This window comes from Hetaerina americana, unplaced genomic scaffold (genome assembly GCF_022747635.1).
Source record: "Hetaerina americana unplaced genomic scaffold, ioHetAmer1.1.p SCAF_4, whole genome shotgun sequence".
NCBI lineage: Eukaryota > Metazoa > Arthropoda > Insecta > Odonata > Calopterygidae > Hetaerina > Hetaerina americana.
In genome coordinates, this window is record NW_027286985.1 from 60,960,642 (window position 1) to 60,977,113 (window position 16,472).

The 16,472-nt window shown below is 37.4% G+C and overlaps 1 protein-coding gene across 1 annotated transcript in view; it reads left to right on the forward strand.

The window, feature by feature from the left end:
• Positions 1-16,472, forward strand: part of dpy (fibrillin-like protein dumpy) — a 463,637-nt gene that overhangs the window by 416,043 nt on the left and 31,122 nt on the right. Inside the window, 16 exon segments of the mRNA XM_071590673.1 lie at positions 57-386; positions 890-1,213; positions 1,306-1,641; positions 1,808-2,137; positions 2,241-2,558; positions 3,714-3,997; positions 4,159-4,501; positions 5,763-6,084; positions 6,526-6,845; positions 7,529-7,840; positions 8,469-8,801; positions 8,980-9,273; positions 9,389-9,694; positions 11,911-12,053; positions 12,665-12,669; positions 12,822-12,991. Of these exon segments, the coding sequence (XP_071446774.1) occupies positions 57-386; positions 890-1,213; positions 1,306-1,641; positions 1,808-2,137; positions 2,241-2,558; positions 3,714-3,997; positions 4,159-4,501; positions 5,763-6,084; positions 6,526-6,845; positions 7,529-7,840; positions 8,469-8,801; positions 8,980-9,273; positions 9,389-9,694; positions 11,911-12,053; positions 12,665-12,669; positions 12,822-12,991 (4,470 nt within the window).

A 16,472-nucleotide genomic window follows, 5' to 3' on the forward strand; every position in this document is an offset into this window, starting at 1 on the left:
TTGATGAGAAGCATTTTGTTTTGAGACTGGTGAAACTTGATGAAAAGCTAACCCAGTTTGTATATTACCTTCTTATTTAGAACCAGTGATAACACAGCCATGCCAACCATCACCTTGTGGTCCAAACAGCCAATGCCGAGAAATTAACAATCAGGCAGTTTGCTCTTGTGTGGTTGGCTATATTGGAAGTCCTCCCACTTGCCGTCCAGAGTGTGTTGTAAACTCAGATTGTGGGCAGAATGAAGCTTGTAGCAACCAGAAGTGTAGGAACCCTTGCCCTGGCACATGTGGTGTTGGAGCCAGATGTGAAGTCATTAATCACAATCCCATCTGCAGCTGTCCACCACGCTACACTGGAGATCCATTCATTCGATGCAACCCAATATGTAAGCATTTTTGACACAGCCTATGTGAAGTCATTAGTTGTTATAAAGTTTCATTAAATATTAATGACCTCAGCCCTCTCTTAAGATGTGGACTTGAGAGAAATTTTTATTTTATCTCACCATGATTTCATAGTATTGGAGTATATGTTTCTCATGAATGTAATTATTCACTTAGTTAGGCATGTTCTGTGCCTAAGGCAGTGAAGAAATTTACTAATTTGTCATCATGATTAGAAATAATATAGTGGAAATCACAAGTGTTATTCATCATTTGCCTCCAATATGGGCAGTTGCCACTAATTTAAGTCTGAAACTATAAGGTTTATCATGATTGCTTATTAGTCAGTTAATTTTGTGAGCATTAATAAATTATAAAAATATTTATTTTTTCCACATTACCGTTCTTTTCCCAGAATTAATTACCTTATTATTTTCTTTAATTTTCTATTGAAATCATGAGTATTTTAGTGAATATGTGCTCAGTATCCTATCAATTCCCACAGCTGATGCTCCACCAGCCCCACCAATCAACCCCTGCCAACCATCACCATGTGGATCATATGCTGAGTGCAGGGTGGTCGGTGACAGTCCATCGTGCTCCTGTCTCCCTGAGTACAGAGGCTCACCACCAAACTGTCGACCTGAGTGTGTCAGCAACAGTGAATGTCCCAGTCACTTAGCCTGTATCAATCAGAAGTGCCGTGATCCATGCCCAGGCTCATGTGGAGCCAATGCAGAGTGTAGGGTTGTCAGTCACACACCCAATTGTGTATGCTTGCCTGGACACGTGGGTGATCCATTCTCCAACTGCTACATTCAGCAAGGTTGTTAAAATTCAAGTTCTGTGGACTGAAAATTGTGTTTCTTTTCATTTCCATTAATAGGCTCCATTTGAACTAATGAAATCTGTTTATTACAGAGCCTGTCAGGGAGGAGAGGCCAATGCCCTGCAATCCATCACCCTGTGGTGCTAATGCTGTATGCAGAGAGCAAAATAATGCAGGGTCTTGTACTTGTTTACCAGAGTACATTGGCAATCCATATGAAGGATGTAGACCAGAATGTATTCTGAATTCGGACTGTGCATCTAATAAAGCATGTATCAGCAGCAAATGCCAAGATCCTTGCCCTGGTACTTGTGGACAGAATGCTGACTGCCAGGTTGTGAATCACTTACCTTCGTGCACCTGCCGACCTGGATATGTGGGAGATCCATTCAAGTATTGCCAGTTAGCTCCCCGTGAAGGTAATTTAAGTACCTCTATTTCTTTATAATAGAGATGTAACATTACTCATTTATTTGTGCTGTATGAGAAATTTTCATGTTAACATACACAATTGAGTTGCATACATTTCTGTTAGTTAAAAGACATTTAATATTAAAAATTTTATTATTGGTGTATTTAATTGCTTAATTGCAGAGGCTCCAGTCATCACTGACCCATGTAATCCATCTCCATGTGGTCCTAATGCTCAATGCAGAAAGGTTAATGATCAAGCAGTATGCTCTTGCTTACCTAACTATGTTGGAAGCCCACCAGGATGCAGACCTGAATGTGTCGTCAGCTCAGAGTGTCCTTTGAATCGAGCTTGTTTGAATCAGAAATGTGTTGACCCATGCCCTGGCACATGCGGCCAAAATGCACTCTGCAAGGTGATCAACCATGTGCCTATATGTTCTTGCCCAGAAGGTCAAACAGGAGATGCATTCTACAGATGTCAAAACATTCCCCGTAAGTAGTATCATCAGTGTGCATAGAGGATCATGGTCTAACATACTACATATGCACTATTAACATACTTTTAAATGTTTATTCCATCCAAAATCAACCTCCTTTTCAGCTCCACCTCCAGTTTACTCAGAGGAAAGAATCAACCCATGCTATCCATCACCATGTGGTCAGTATTCTGAATGTAAAAACATTGGTGGGGTTCCATCATGTTCATGTCTGCAAGGCTACTATGGATCTCCCCCAAGCTGCCGCCCTGAGTGTACCATCAATCCAGAATGTCGTTCAAACCTTGCCTGCATCAGAGAGAAGTGTAAAGATCCTTGCCCTGGATCATGTGGGGCTAGTGCTCAGTGTAGTGTTGTCAACCATGTACCCATATGCACATGTCTACCAGGCTACACTGGAGATCCATTTATTAGTTGCTATCTAAAACCACCAGGTAATAAATGCTCTTTTATACGTTGGGTGTCCATATTGTCTGTCAAGTGTAACATTTCCTATGACTATTATTTTTTAAATCTTAAATTTCTGATTAATTTCTATACTTAATGGTAGTTATTACAACAGCATACCTATCTGCTTCTGAAGACATTTGCATATTAAGGAAAGGATGCATTGCTAAGATTTGGTTAGATTTTTAGAGAATGAAGGACAGTTACCCATTGGGTATCACTGAAAATTCCTTCAGTGTTTTGAACCTATGTTTTATCTCGCAATTAAGATAAAGATTTCTTTTAAGTACCCTGCCTTTTAAAAAGTAAAATATTTTCACCTATCTTAAATGAAGTGAAATCTCAAGACAACCCTTGATTTACCATTTATTTCAGTAATATAATTTTAAAGTTTTTGATTTTGAGATACCGATTGTTTTATGGAATTTTACTGGACCGCAGGGGTAGTTAATAGTGTACTTTGTACAGATTTCATGACATTTGAAACAGCTATTAGCTCAGGAAGCAAGGTATCACAAAATTGGTGGCTCTATTCATAAGGCAAAAATTATGTAAAGTATGCATGGGACATGCAAATTTACTCACAGACTGGACCTTAATCAGGCTAAGATTATAAATTATTCAGTGCTTTAGTTTGGGGTGTATGAAAGCTTCTGGAAAAGTTTCTCAGATTAAACAACTTTCATTAATAAACTGCATATCTCTGGTTGTTATAATGATATAAATGGACCATATAACTCCTCTCAGAATGAGAACAAGATTAGCTGTAAAGCTAGTAGTATATTAAGGAACCACTCTTCGTGAAAAATCATGATGGCAAAACTAAGTGCCGTCACAGTGATAATAGGCCTGATTTTGAAGTCATTGTAGAATTAAAGATCTAATGCTAGTTGGAAATAATTTTTTTTCATTAGAAGGCTTTTACATCTAAAGTAAAATTCATAGCCTTCTCCATAGATGGTAGCTTCTGTAAATTTTTTATAATAATAAAACTGTCTATAAATCTTAACCTCAGGTAAGCACACGTTCTGAGACTTTATTTCTTCTACCAGTAATATATTCATTTATGTTATTTTATTTATTTTATTAGTGGAAAATGTTATTTGTCATAGTTTAAAATGTTTTATCATATTTTTCCATAGTGCAAGAGCCAATTGCTGTAGACCCATGTTCATCATCTCCATGTGGTCCAAATGCTAACTGCAAAGATGGTATCTGCACATGTATACCTGAATACTCAGGTGATCCATACATTGGCTGTCGCCCAGAGTGCGTTATAAACTCTGAATGTCCTCGTAACAAAGCATGTCTGAGACAGAAATGTGTCGACCCCTGCCCAGGAACATGTGGCCAGGGAGCCAATTGTGTTGTGGCAAACCACATACCTATATGCTCTTGTCCTCCTGGTACATCTGGTGATCCATTCGTTGTTTGTCGACCATTCCAAGGTATGAAAAACTTATTTTTCTTTCCTTTCCCAATTTAGCTAGCTATGCTATTACTATTATATCTAATGCCGATGTAATATCTATCCTAGATAAGTGTGGTTTTCACTACTGTTTGAATATAATAAAAACATGACTGAAGTGCAAGTGTGTTATCTAACTAGTTTTTTCATCCCCAGAACCCTTGGTCACCCAGCCTTGCATTCCATCACCATGTGGGCCAAACAGCCAATGTAGGGTGCTGAATGGTGTGGCAGTTTGCTCATGTTTACCTGAGTACATAGGATCTCCACCTGGATGTCGCCCCGAATGTGTAGTCAACTCTGAATGTAATTTAAATCAGGCATGCTCCAATCAGAAGTGTAGAGATCCTTGCCCCGGCACTTGTGGCACAGGTGCCCGCTGTGAAGTTGTCAATCACATTCCTATTTGCAGTTGTCCTTCACACTTCACTGGTGATCCTTTTGTGAGATGCTATCCAAGAGGTGAGTGTGTGTAACTTTTCTTGCATCCAATTAGAGTAGCATCATTAGCATCCATTTTTTTCTATCCCCTCAAATTGAAGGGTTGGTAAATTTTCAATGCCAATCTCTTCACATCATTGTTTTACACCATCTGTTAAGTCCATTCTTGGTCAAGTTGAGTGAGAAATAAAGGGCAAACTTAGATAATGAGTCACCTGAATCATAGCTTTTAAGCACTATAGCATTGATTTGTATTGAGTTCACGAGGAAACAAAGGGCTTAAAGAATTCTGCAAGTCCGGGTTTTCACCGCGTTGTTGTTTGAAGCCTCGAATCTCGAAGATGAAACTTCGGCGAAACTGTTGTCGGCTTCAAACAACAACGCAGTGAAAACCCGGACATGCAGAATTCTTCAAGCCACCGCCGCGAAAATCTACGCAGCCATAAACAAAGGGCTTATTTCAAGAGGTAGTTCTCCACAAGTTATTTCCTTGTAATCTATATAAAATCTTTTGGTGACATGTATAGAAATTAACCTTAAAGCTGTTCTTGGTGATCAGTCTTTCAAAAATTTTAATCTATAGTTTCAAGCTTTGCATAGTTTCAAGCGTGATACCTGTATGTTGGCATTTGAACAGATCAATTATCTAGTGGAGAAGTGTCATCATTTATTCACTATCCTTACTGAATTCCTGATTTTTTCCCATGCCATGATTAAGAATTAATTAATTATTTGGCATGATACATTTTCACTGCACTGAATGTTAAAAGCAGGCCTGAAGAAAAGAAATATGGACACATGAGGAGGTTTGGGTAGGCAAGTTTAAGGGCAGAGGACTTCATCTAATCAATGTTGTGATTGACGATGATGATGAATGATATTAGTTGGAGTAGGTTAACAATATCAAAAAAACTTTCAATTTTGCATGTCTTTGAAGATTGGGTTTTGTTAAGTAATAATTACAAATGGTACGGATTTTGAAAGATTTTTAATGATACAAGAAAATTTTCTTATTTGCCATCATTTTTGTGACATATTTTCCAATAGTAAAAATGCATCTATTTGTCCAGAGAATTGGTGCATATTCACCCATTCACAAATTTAGGACCTGTCAGGTATAAACTACACAATTTCGAACAATGATATATATACACATACAAACACACACACCAGCATGCTACTATATTTACATATTATTTGTTTAAGTCAGATGTGTAGTGACAATTCACAGAATGGAATGAATGGATTTCCTAATATTTATGACTCATAATTACTTTTTCAGTGGAGGACCCACCTGAAATTATTAATCCATGTCAGCCATCCCCATGTGGCCCATATGCTGAGTGCAGGGTGGTTGGTGATAGTCCATCATGCTCATGCCTTCCTGAATATCGTGGTTCCCCTCCTAATTGCCGCCCTGAGTGTGTCAGCAACAGTGAATGTCCAAGCCATCAGGCCTGCATTAATCAAAAGTGTGCTGACCCATGTCCAGGAACCTGTGGGGCTAATGCAGAGTGCAGGGTGGTCAGCCACACTCCAAACTGCTTCTGTCCTGCTGGCTTTGTTGGTGATGCATTCGTGCAGTGCAGGCCTCAACCATGTATGTATAACTCTTCTTATTGAGCTAGAAGGGAATAGTATTATTATCATGACCCTCAGTATTAAAGACCTTGAATCCTAAGGCTTTATTGTAACAAATTCTAATATTATTTCAAGGAGGTCTATTTGTGACATTTTTCGTTGAGCATAAAATTACAAATAAATTGTCAGTGCATAAGTTGTCATTGCACTAAAAAAGTTTTTAAAAATATGCATGCAATATGTTTATGCAATCATCTCCATCATAGTTGTTTTATATATTTCATGTGTACACTACCTACAATTATTACTTTTGCATAAATTAATACTTCCTAAGATAATGATTTTTAGGTCTGAAACTCTTTTGTCAATGCTTCTTACTTTCCTTTACCTTTTCACAGTAATGTATCTGAAAGCATTAACTCATTCCATAAAACTTACCTAATTTCAGTGGAACCTTTGGGAAGGCCCTTTGAACAAATCAATCCATGTGTACCATCACCCTGTGGAGCCAATGCCATCTGTCGAGAGCAGAACAATGCAGGCTCCTGCACATGCTTACCAGACTACTTAGGCAATCCTTATGAAGGCTGTCGACCAGAGTGCACACTCAACAGCGATTGCCCATCATCTCATGCATGCATACAAAACAAATGCAAGGATCCTTGCCCTGGTACTTGCGGACAAAACGCGGAGTGCCGAGTCATCAATCACCTGCCGTCATGTACTTGCCTACATGGCTACACCGGTGATCCATTCAGATTCTGCTCACCTGTAATAAATGAGCGTAAGTGTAATGGCAAATAATTATTAACTGAAATCTAGGGCATAAAAAAATCAGAATATATAAATTTTTAAAATTAAACCATGATTTTCAATGAAGTTATCAATGGAGTAGTGTTAGTTTGGAGGGATATAATTAAAACTTGAAGCACAGTTTTTAATCTAACTTGAAAAAATCACTTTGTTGACCAGTTTAATGAAATCAATGTTAATCTGGTATGTTAGTGAAGCACAAGTAGTCCAGATGATAGGTGCTTTATAAATTAGGTTATGTAATACCTTGAAAGCTTGTTGGATGCACAGGAGTAAAGAACTTTTTAACTCTTGTTGAGGAGTGAAGAACTTTTGCAATTACTTTTTGGTCATCCAATGGAATAATAGTGTGTTAAAAAGTTACCACAAATTATCAGGAACACTAAAAAATATTCCAATGAATTCCATCAATCCAACCAAATATGCTTCCCTAATAATATTTTAGCTTCATTTCATGCAATTATTTGTTGCATTAGAGTAAAGATACTACAAATCAGCTAAATTCCTTGATATACCAATAAAAGTTTTCAAAGAATGTACATCTTTATGACCTTGACTAGAATTATTTTTAGAAGGATTTAAAAACAATATTTTGATGCTTGTTTGTATTAGTTTGGTTGTGTTTTACTTATCTTCTTGATTTCTCCACGACAGCTGCAGTTTTGCCGTCGACACCCTGCACTCCTTCTCCCTGTGGACCAAATTCAGTGTGCAAACAAGTCAATGAGCAGGCTGTGTGCTCATGTCTACCAGAATACATAGGAAGTCCACCTTCGTGCAGGCCAGAATGTGTGGTGAGCTCAGAATGCCCACAGAACAGGGCCTGTGTGAACAGGAAATGTGTGGATCCTTGCCCAGGAACATGTGGCCAGTTATCACGCTGTGAGGTGATAAACCACAACCCTATTTGCAGCTGTCGTGAGGGGCACACTGGTGATCCATTCACAAGATGCTTCCCAATACCACGTGAGTATAAAAACCAGAATTAAAATATGTAAATCCAATTAGAGTAGGATTTTTGCATTACAATGCAACAATTTCAGAGTGTAAAAAATCATTTGCCTTGTATGGTATTTTGTCAGAACATCGTATACCTTTAAAAAGCCCCCAAAATTTCATAGTTGAAAAGAGGACTCCTCAATAGCTTAACTGGCTGAAGCACTCAGCCAGACATCGAGGGATCCAGATTCGTATACAGGTGAAGGTGAATGATTTTTACACTTTGTTTTTGTTGCATTGTAATGCACACTTAGCAGATGACTCTGCTAAAAGTTACTGTTGTGACATCTCCTGCAGTTTCTTAAGATTTTTGCATGATCAATTAATTTTTAAATTGGCAATAACCAATTAAATATTTCAAAAATCGATGATTTTTCATCAATAAAATCAAGTCCAACAGTAAAATCATCTACCAGTAATCTCCCGATGAGATTACTCAGACTTTATTTTATCGCATCACAATTTGTAGAGATCATATCAGTTCTTATTTCAAATGGTATATTGTCATTTTATGTAAAAATTTTGATCATTTGACTGCTTTGAAGTGATATTCAAATAACATTGTTTACTCTTCATATCTGTGTCTTTTTAACAGCTCCTGAACCTGTCAAAGTACAACCACCAGTGAATCCATGTGTTCCATCACCATGTGGGCCATATGCAGTTTGCCAGGCTGTTGGTGATTTTCCATCTTGTACATGCAACTACGGTTACCTTGGTAGTCCACCAAATTGCCGTCCAGAATGTGTGATCAGTTCAGAATGTAGTGCAAACCTTGCCTGCATCAGGGAGAAATGCCGTGATCCATGCCCAGGGTCTTGTGGGCAAGGTGCTGAGTGCTCGGTAATAAATCATACTCCAGTTTGCAGCTGCCCAAGAGGATACACTGGTGATCCATTCACTCACTGTTATCCTGAACCACCAAAACGTAAGTCAATAAATTAATCATGGATACATTTATAATGATACTCTCCTGTTATTTTTCAGCTACCCTGTTAATGATTTTTCCTGAGAGCTTTCTGAATATAACCCTGAAAAATATCTGATTCATCATCAATTGGATGTATCAGTAAACCTAGATGTGCCGTTTTTCACAGTTGTACCAGTGCATACAGATCCATGCAATCCATCACCATGTGGGCCAAATGCTAAGTGCTTGGATGGAGTTTGCAGCTGTGTAGATGACTTCAGAGGCGATCCATATGAAGGATGCAGACCAGAATGTGTTCTCAGTGGTGATTGCCCCAGAGATAAGGCTTGCATCCGAAACCATTGCTCAGATCCATGCCCAGGAACATGTGGACAGGGGGCTCAATGTGATGTCATCAACCACATTCCCACATGCTCATGTCCTAATGGGTTATCTGGAAATCCTTTCATATCCTGCAATCCCATACCAGGTAAATTAAATTAATTTTCAGTGATTGTTGTAGTATTGAGTGTAGGTGGTTATTGAAATGCAATTTTTTCAATGTTTTTGTTCTCTAAATATCTATCTGCTTCTAATATCTCTAGCCCCAGCTAAGGCCAACCCTTGCAACCCATCACCATGCGGTCCCAACAGTCAGTGCAGAGAAATCAATGGGCAAGCTGTGTGCTCATGTGTGGTAGGATACATAGGCAGTCCTCCAACCTGCAGGCCAGAATGCATTGTTAATTCTGACTGTGGTCTGAATGAAGCTTGCAGTAACCTGAAATGCATAGACCCTTGCAGAGGAACTTGTGGCATTGAAGCAAAATGCCTGGTTATCAACCACAGCCCAATCTGTAGCTGTCCACCAAGATACTCAGGGAATCCATTCACAAGATGCTACCCCATAGGTAATGCCACCTATTTGATTAAAATCTAATTTTTCATTTAATGAGCTAGTATATTGTTTTTATGGATGACTCTTCTCATAGAACTTCACATAAAAATTCAAATACCAAATCTTCCATGAGTGTCAGTTATTGGATCATCCCTCTCTTTCTTAGCTTTGTTTGATTATAATACATCACAAACATAGACAAATCACGTTTTTCCTAGCCAAGAATTAATCTGGAAATTTTAGAGCCTCGTATGAGTTTTGTGATGGTCCAATTTTGACAGGGCTTTAGGTTGATTCTGGGCAAAATTCATGCTTGCATATGAAGAATATTTGCCATAATCCAATGTTCAAGGCAACCAAATTTGGGACTCCTGGTCCTTTGCCAATTGAAGCCCTTAAAAAATTGTCTACTTTCTTCAAGCAACATGCCAATATTCATTATTGGAATTTTCTGTGTCAAATTGTATGGTTTTTCTTTAAAAAACGCATTAAATCAGGCAATTCTGCCTTTTTACTTGAAAAAAAGCATTCTGTTATGGAGAATGCACTCAAATTTTACTCAGTAAATGTGACAGATAAAAACTGGATAAGCTGGTTTTATTGATCCAGTGCATAAAGGGGCTGATAGTAATATGTGCAAGATAATATTGATTCTTAAGAAATAGAAATCATGGCATGGTTAATGGACAGACATGATGAAATGCTAGGGAGGAGATTAAAATTGTTGAGGATAGGAGATGGTCAGAAAAAGCAAAAAAAAAAAAGAACAGCAGTGTATGTAACCAGCCTTTTTCTGAAAAATCATCAATATATAATGAAAAATTTAAAAATACTTTTATGTATGTTTTAATCTGCTAACAATTCTTTTACATATCAAATAATTTGTTGTAAATTTCAGTGGAAGAGCCAGTATCTCCCAACCTACCGTGCCATCCATCGCCATGTGGTCCATATTCTGAATGCAAAATTGTAAATGATGGAGCGAGTTGCTCATGTCTACCTGATTATATTGGTTCCCCACCTTCCTGCCGTCCAGAATGTGTGAGCAATGGGGAGTGTGCCAGCCATTTGGCATGCATAAACCAAAAGTGCCGAGATCCCTGCCCTGGTACATGTGGAAGCAATGCAGAATGTAGGGTGGTCAGCCACACACCAAACTGCATCTGTTTACCTGGATACTCTGGAGATCCCTTCTCACAGTGCATCATTCCTGAAGGTAGATACATTTGAATAATAAATAGATCACTAGATGCATTTCATAAATTTGGAATTACTCTTGATTTCAAACTACATTGACAGCATTTCAATTCCAATAACTATAATATTTAAGTGCCATATTTTCTTAAATTAGATATAAATAACTTCCATGAATGGATCACTTAATTCACATGCCAATCTAAGGTGGAAATATTCTATTAAATGAAATACAATATGCCCTTACAATTGTATTAGGTGAAATAATATTCACGGATGGATAGGATAAATCATTTTATCCTATCCATTTTATCAAAGCAAGCTATTAAAGCTGCTATGAGAGACTTTCATATTGATAATTTTTTTAACGATGTTTTATGCTACTGTCAAATTTAAAAATCAATTCATTATCCTCTTTTGCATTATTTGGTATATTTCTCATTAAATATCTTAAATTTTTTTCTTCTCCATGTATTATAAGTTGAATCTCTGTGATTTGGTCTTTATTGAATTCGAATCAGTATTTTTTGCTCCCATAAACCACTCAATTTTATTTTACCTTCTGTCACATAAATAACTATAATTCATAAATAATTTTGCACATAATGTCCCTTTCAGTTCCTGAGGCAAGACCATTGGAAAGGCCATGTTCACCATCACCATGTGGAGCCAATGCTGTGTGCAGGGAGCAGAACAATGCTGGCTCCTGCACTTGTCTTCCAGATCATATCGGCAATCCTTATGAAGGCTGCCGGCCTGAGTGTTTGATAAATACTGATTGCCCCTCACACCTTGCTTGTATGCAAGGCAAATGCAAAGATCCATGCCCCGGAACATGCGGTCAAAATGCTGCCTGCCAAGTGATTAATCACTTGCCATCATGTTATTGCCACCCAGGTCACACTGGTGATCCATTTAGATATTGTAACATCATACCTGTGGCAGGTAGGTTTTTCAAATATGGTACCTTTGAAGATAAAACGAGGTTTATTTTCTGTTGACTAATGTGTTGATTTTTCATTATATTTATTTTAGTAGTCAAACCTGACCCTCAAGATCCATGCATTCCCTCCCCCTGTGGGCCCAATAGTCAGTGTCGAGAGTTGAATGGTCAAGCCATTTGCTCATGCTTGCCTACATATGTGGGTAGTCCACCTGGGTGCAGACCAGAGTGTGTTGTGAGCTCAGAATGTCCCAGGAATAAGGCCTGTATTGACAGAAAGTGTGCTGATCCCTGCGTCAACAAGTGCGGTATTAATGCTAATTGTGAAGTGATAAACCATAGTCCAATATGCAGTTGTCAATCAGGAAACACTGGTGACCCCTTCACAAGATGTTATCCCATCCCAGGTATTTGAGCTATTCTTAAGAATTGTTTTATATGCTATTTAATTACTTTAAAGAATATTGTTCTAAAACAATAAGAAATTTTATGAGATAATAATGTTTAAATTTAATAGAAACAAGATATATACATAAGTAATCACAATGAAGGGCATTCCATTTGAGTGATACACTTTTGTAATAAAAATGCAGTACAAGATTACTCTTTATGAATTATGAAATTGAGAATTCCTAGCAAAATATGGAAAAATTATAAATTGGTCTTTAGCAAAATAATACAGTTGAAAGCAGAAGAGGGCATTTCAGACAAGTTTTTTTTTCTTGTTGGCTGCTTTAAATATATGGAGTCATTTAAATGCTATTTTGCCTCTGATTGCTACTTATTATTTCAAATATTTTCAAGTTGAATGGGAGGAATTAAGCATTATGGTTATTTTATTTGCAGAGCCAGTTCCAGTAATTCAAGAAACCATTGATCCATGTGTGCCCTCACCTTGTGGTCCGTATGCTATTTGTCGGCAAAATGCAGGATATCCATCCTGCTCCTGTATGGCAACTTACATTGGAAATCCACCAAATTGCCGACCAGAGTGTGTAATCAGCGCTGATTGTAGCTCAAATCTGGCCTGTATCCGTGAGAAGTGCCGTGACCCATGCCCGGGCTCATGCGGGCAAGGTGCAGATTGTACTGTTATTAACCATACACCAGTTTGTTCATGCCCGAGGGGGTACACTGGTGATCCATTCTCTCGCTGCTACCCACAACCAAAGCGTAAGTAAACATTGTGAAATATTACCTTAAATTTTAAGAATAAATATTTTGGCTAATTTAGAGTAATTTTTTTTAGTGTAGTCTATTGATAAAAGCTCCCAAAAGCACTCAAGAGTTTGATAATTCTGCTTTATTTCTCCATCTGTGACTCATTCTATGTTAAGTATGAGAGCATAATTTCCTTATCTCGCTAATTTGCTCCTTATAAATATATGTATCCTCTTCATGTTGTTAATTGTGTTTTGTAATGAAACAAACAATCTACCGCACACTTAGGGAATTCTGAAATAGGGAGAGAAGGATGCAAACTAGCCCAAGGGTATTCTTATGATGAAATATTTCTTGAGCATAAGAACTAGGATTTAAACAGGTAAAATATAAAATGCATCTAGGAATTTGATAACTAATATGGATTAATTTTTGATTATGAATCTTATATTTGCCTCTTCCAGAATTCTACAAATCCCTGAGGCTTACTGCCGAATAATCTAAGATGGTGTTTCCCAAAAGGGGACATATCCTCAATGAGGGAGGAGGGGAGGCATTTGAATATTTTAAGAGATGATTGGAAAATGTTCCCTTCATCGCCTATACAGAAAAAATAAAATAACCTCGTTGGTAAAATCAATATTCACTTAAGTAAGCAAATAAAAAATGGGTTTAATTAAGTTCATTTTTATTTAAAGCCCCTTTTTATGCCAAGACTGGAGGGCCTGGGTTCGATTCTTGGGTATGCTTCTGGGCGGCCTCAGTTTCACCCAATGTATGATTTTTCTGGCACCAGATCTTCCTCGGAAGCCATTTGCATGACAGGGAGAGGAACTGGTCAGAACTTGGTTTGCTATTATGCCACAGTAGGCATCAAAATATTTGGGGTGTTGAGGTGAAGCATGGTGTAAAAATTGTTCGAAACACTGGTCAAATCAATAGGAATACTGTTGTTCTTATGCTGATATGAAGAGCAGTCTTCCCAAATATAGCAAGTGTGCTTCAGTTATGTTATTAGCACATAGTATCATTGCATGTGCATCTATGATGCACAACGAAAGATACATTTGGAAGTGCCATTTCTTGTTTTACAGTTATTAATATTGTCACTTTTTTATGTGGGCTGCCTCATGATCCCTTTTATTTTCTTATCCAAATAGCTGTAGAAACAGTGCTGGTAGATCCCTGTTACCCATCACCATGTGGACCAAATGCCAAGTGCTTGGATGGAGTGTGCAGCTGTATAGATGACTTCAGAGGCGATCCATATGCAGGATGCAGACCAGAATGTGTTCTCAACGATGATTGCCCCAGAGATAAGGCTTGCATCCGAAATCATTGCTCAGATCCATGCCCAGGAACATGCGGACAGGGGGCTCACTGTGATGTCATCAACCATATTCCATCATGCTCATGCCCAGATGGATTCTCCGGAAATCCCTTCACTTTCTGCCGCAAAGTTGAGAGTAAGTTAGCATAACTTGTCCCTGTTTTGTGATCACTCACCTTTTTTGGATGTACATTACTTAATGTAAATTCATTAAATGTCTCCAAATTATTTTGTATTGTAATGTGATAACTCACAATTTTAAATGCTTTATCTCCTTTTTGTTGTAAATGGGACCATTTTTTCCTCATTCACATTAAATTAATTGTTTCAAATGCTTTCTCGCAGGTGTATTTCACATAAGTTTTGCAAGTTTTTATGAATGATGATCTTACAATAAATTATATATTAATTTTTCATTGCAGTTTGAATAAGAAACCTGGATGTAAATAATTTTTTTATAATTTATGATTAAATATTAATGTGTCTTTTCAGAGTTTGCCTTTTATCTGATAATCTTTAAGGAATAATGGACATAAAATTCAATGTTACTTCTACTTTATTTTATGTGTTCATATCCAAGTTATGTTGTTTATGTGGTCAGAATTCCCCACATAGTGTAAAAACAGTTATGTATGTTAAAATTGCTTGATGTATCTCCCAAAACAGAACCTGTGGTGACACAGCCTTGTCATCCATCACCTTGTGGGCCAAACAGCCAGTGCCGTGAGATCAATGGACAGGCAGTGTGCTCTTGCCTTATTGGTTACGTGGGCACACCGCCATCTTGCCGTCCAGAATGCGTGGTCAGCTCTGAGTGTGGTCCCAATGAAGCCTGTATCATGCAGAAGTGCAGGGATCCTTGCCCTGGCACTTGTGGAATGCTTGCTCGCTGTCAAGTTGTGAACCACAATCCTATCTGTAGTTGCCCACCAGCTCACACTGGAGATCCTTTCACCAGATGTTATCCCATACGTAAGTTCAAAGGAAAGAAAATAAGTTCAGAATTAATTCTGTGTGATAGAGATACATGAGTATGATATAATTTTTAAGAGAAAGAAGAATATTTGATTATCATTATTATCATCATTATCTGTTACCTTGTACTCAAATATATATTTATCAAACTCAACTACACATATTGTTTGTCCTATGAAATCAGTCAATCTATTTTTGCCTGTCAACAAGATTTGGTATGAGATAGTAAAATTTGTGATTTCAACCATCTGCACCTGAGTTGGAAAGTAGATTTGAAAAATTGATTGGCATACAATAGAATTTGTGCCTACACTGATTACTGTAAAATTTAAGTTTTCGATTGGTCGCCTATTTAGTTACTCTTGGAGCAAAATATGACATTATCAGTCGTGAGAAATCCATTTAATAACTTTTAACTTGATTGAATGAAAACCAACCATAACCCTACTTTTTATTATTTTCAATTCATTTTAAATTATTAATTTTTATTATAGTCACTTGAAATAGTATGTTTAATGTTAAAAAATCCAAGTGTAAACACTATCAAATTGTGGTATTAAATTTGTGAGAGGCTCTAGTCACTGTTTTGGCTTTAATAGTCATACATTAGATGCACTGTCTAGAAATCATGACATCATTTATGATCACTTTCATAAAGATCCATATGCTTTTGTGAATTGAAATGAGTAAAATATCTGTGCAAAATAATATAGAACTTTTTTATCAAACATAAAAATATCATATGAGCTGGGAATCAGTTTTATTTCTACAGTACAAATTTCTCAAGATGAAATTTTGGAAATGATTGTTTCTAGTACCTTTTCTGGTTCCAACTTGAGTGTTAAGTGTAGGATGACATTGAGTTAAAGTAGCTTTTGGATAGGGCATTTAACTGTGAACTGTCTGGTACCTATGATTCAGAGATTTTCTCCATCTCCCAAGTTCTTGAGAGACAAAAAGAAGCCTGCCAACAGGATCTTGTTTCTTGACATCCTACTTCATCCTAATTACTCACCTATTGTTGTCGGCAGAAACGTTCTAGCTTCACATCTAATGTAGAATTACTTTTTTCTGGCCGTAGGCAGTCAGGATAAAATGAAAAAAGAACAGATTCATGTGATCTAGAAACCTTTGAAATACATACTATAATGGAATTGAAGTTGATGAAGGCCCTTAACAGCCATGTCA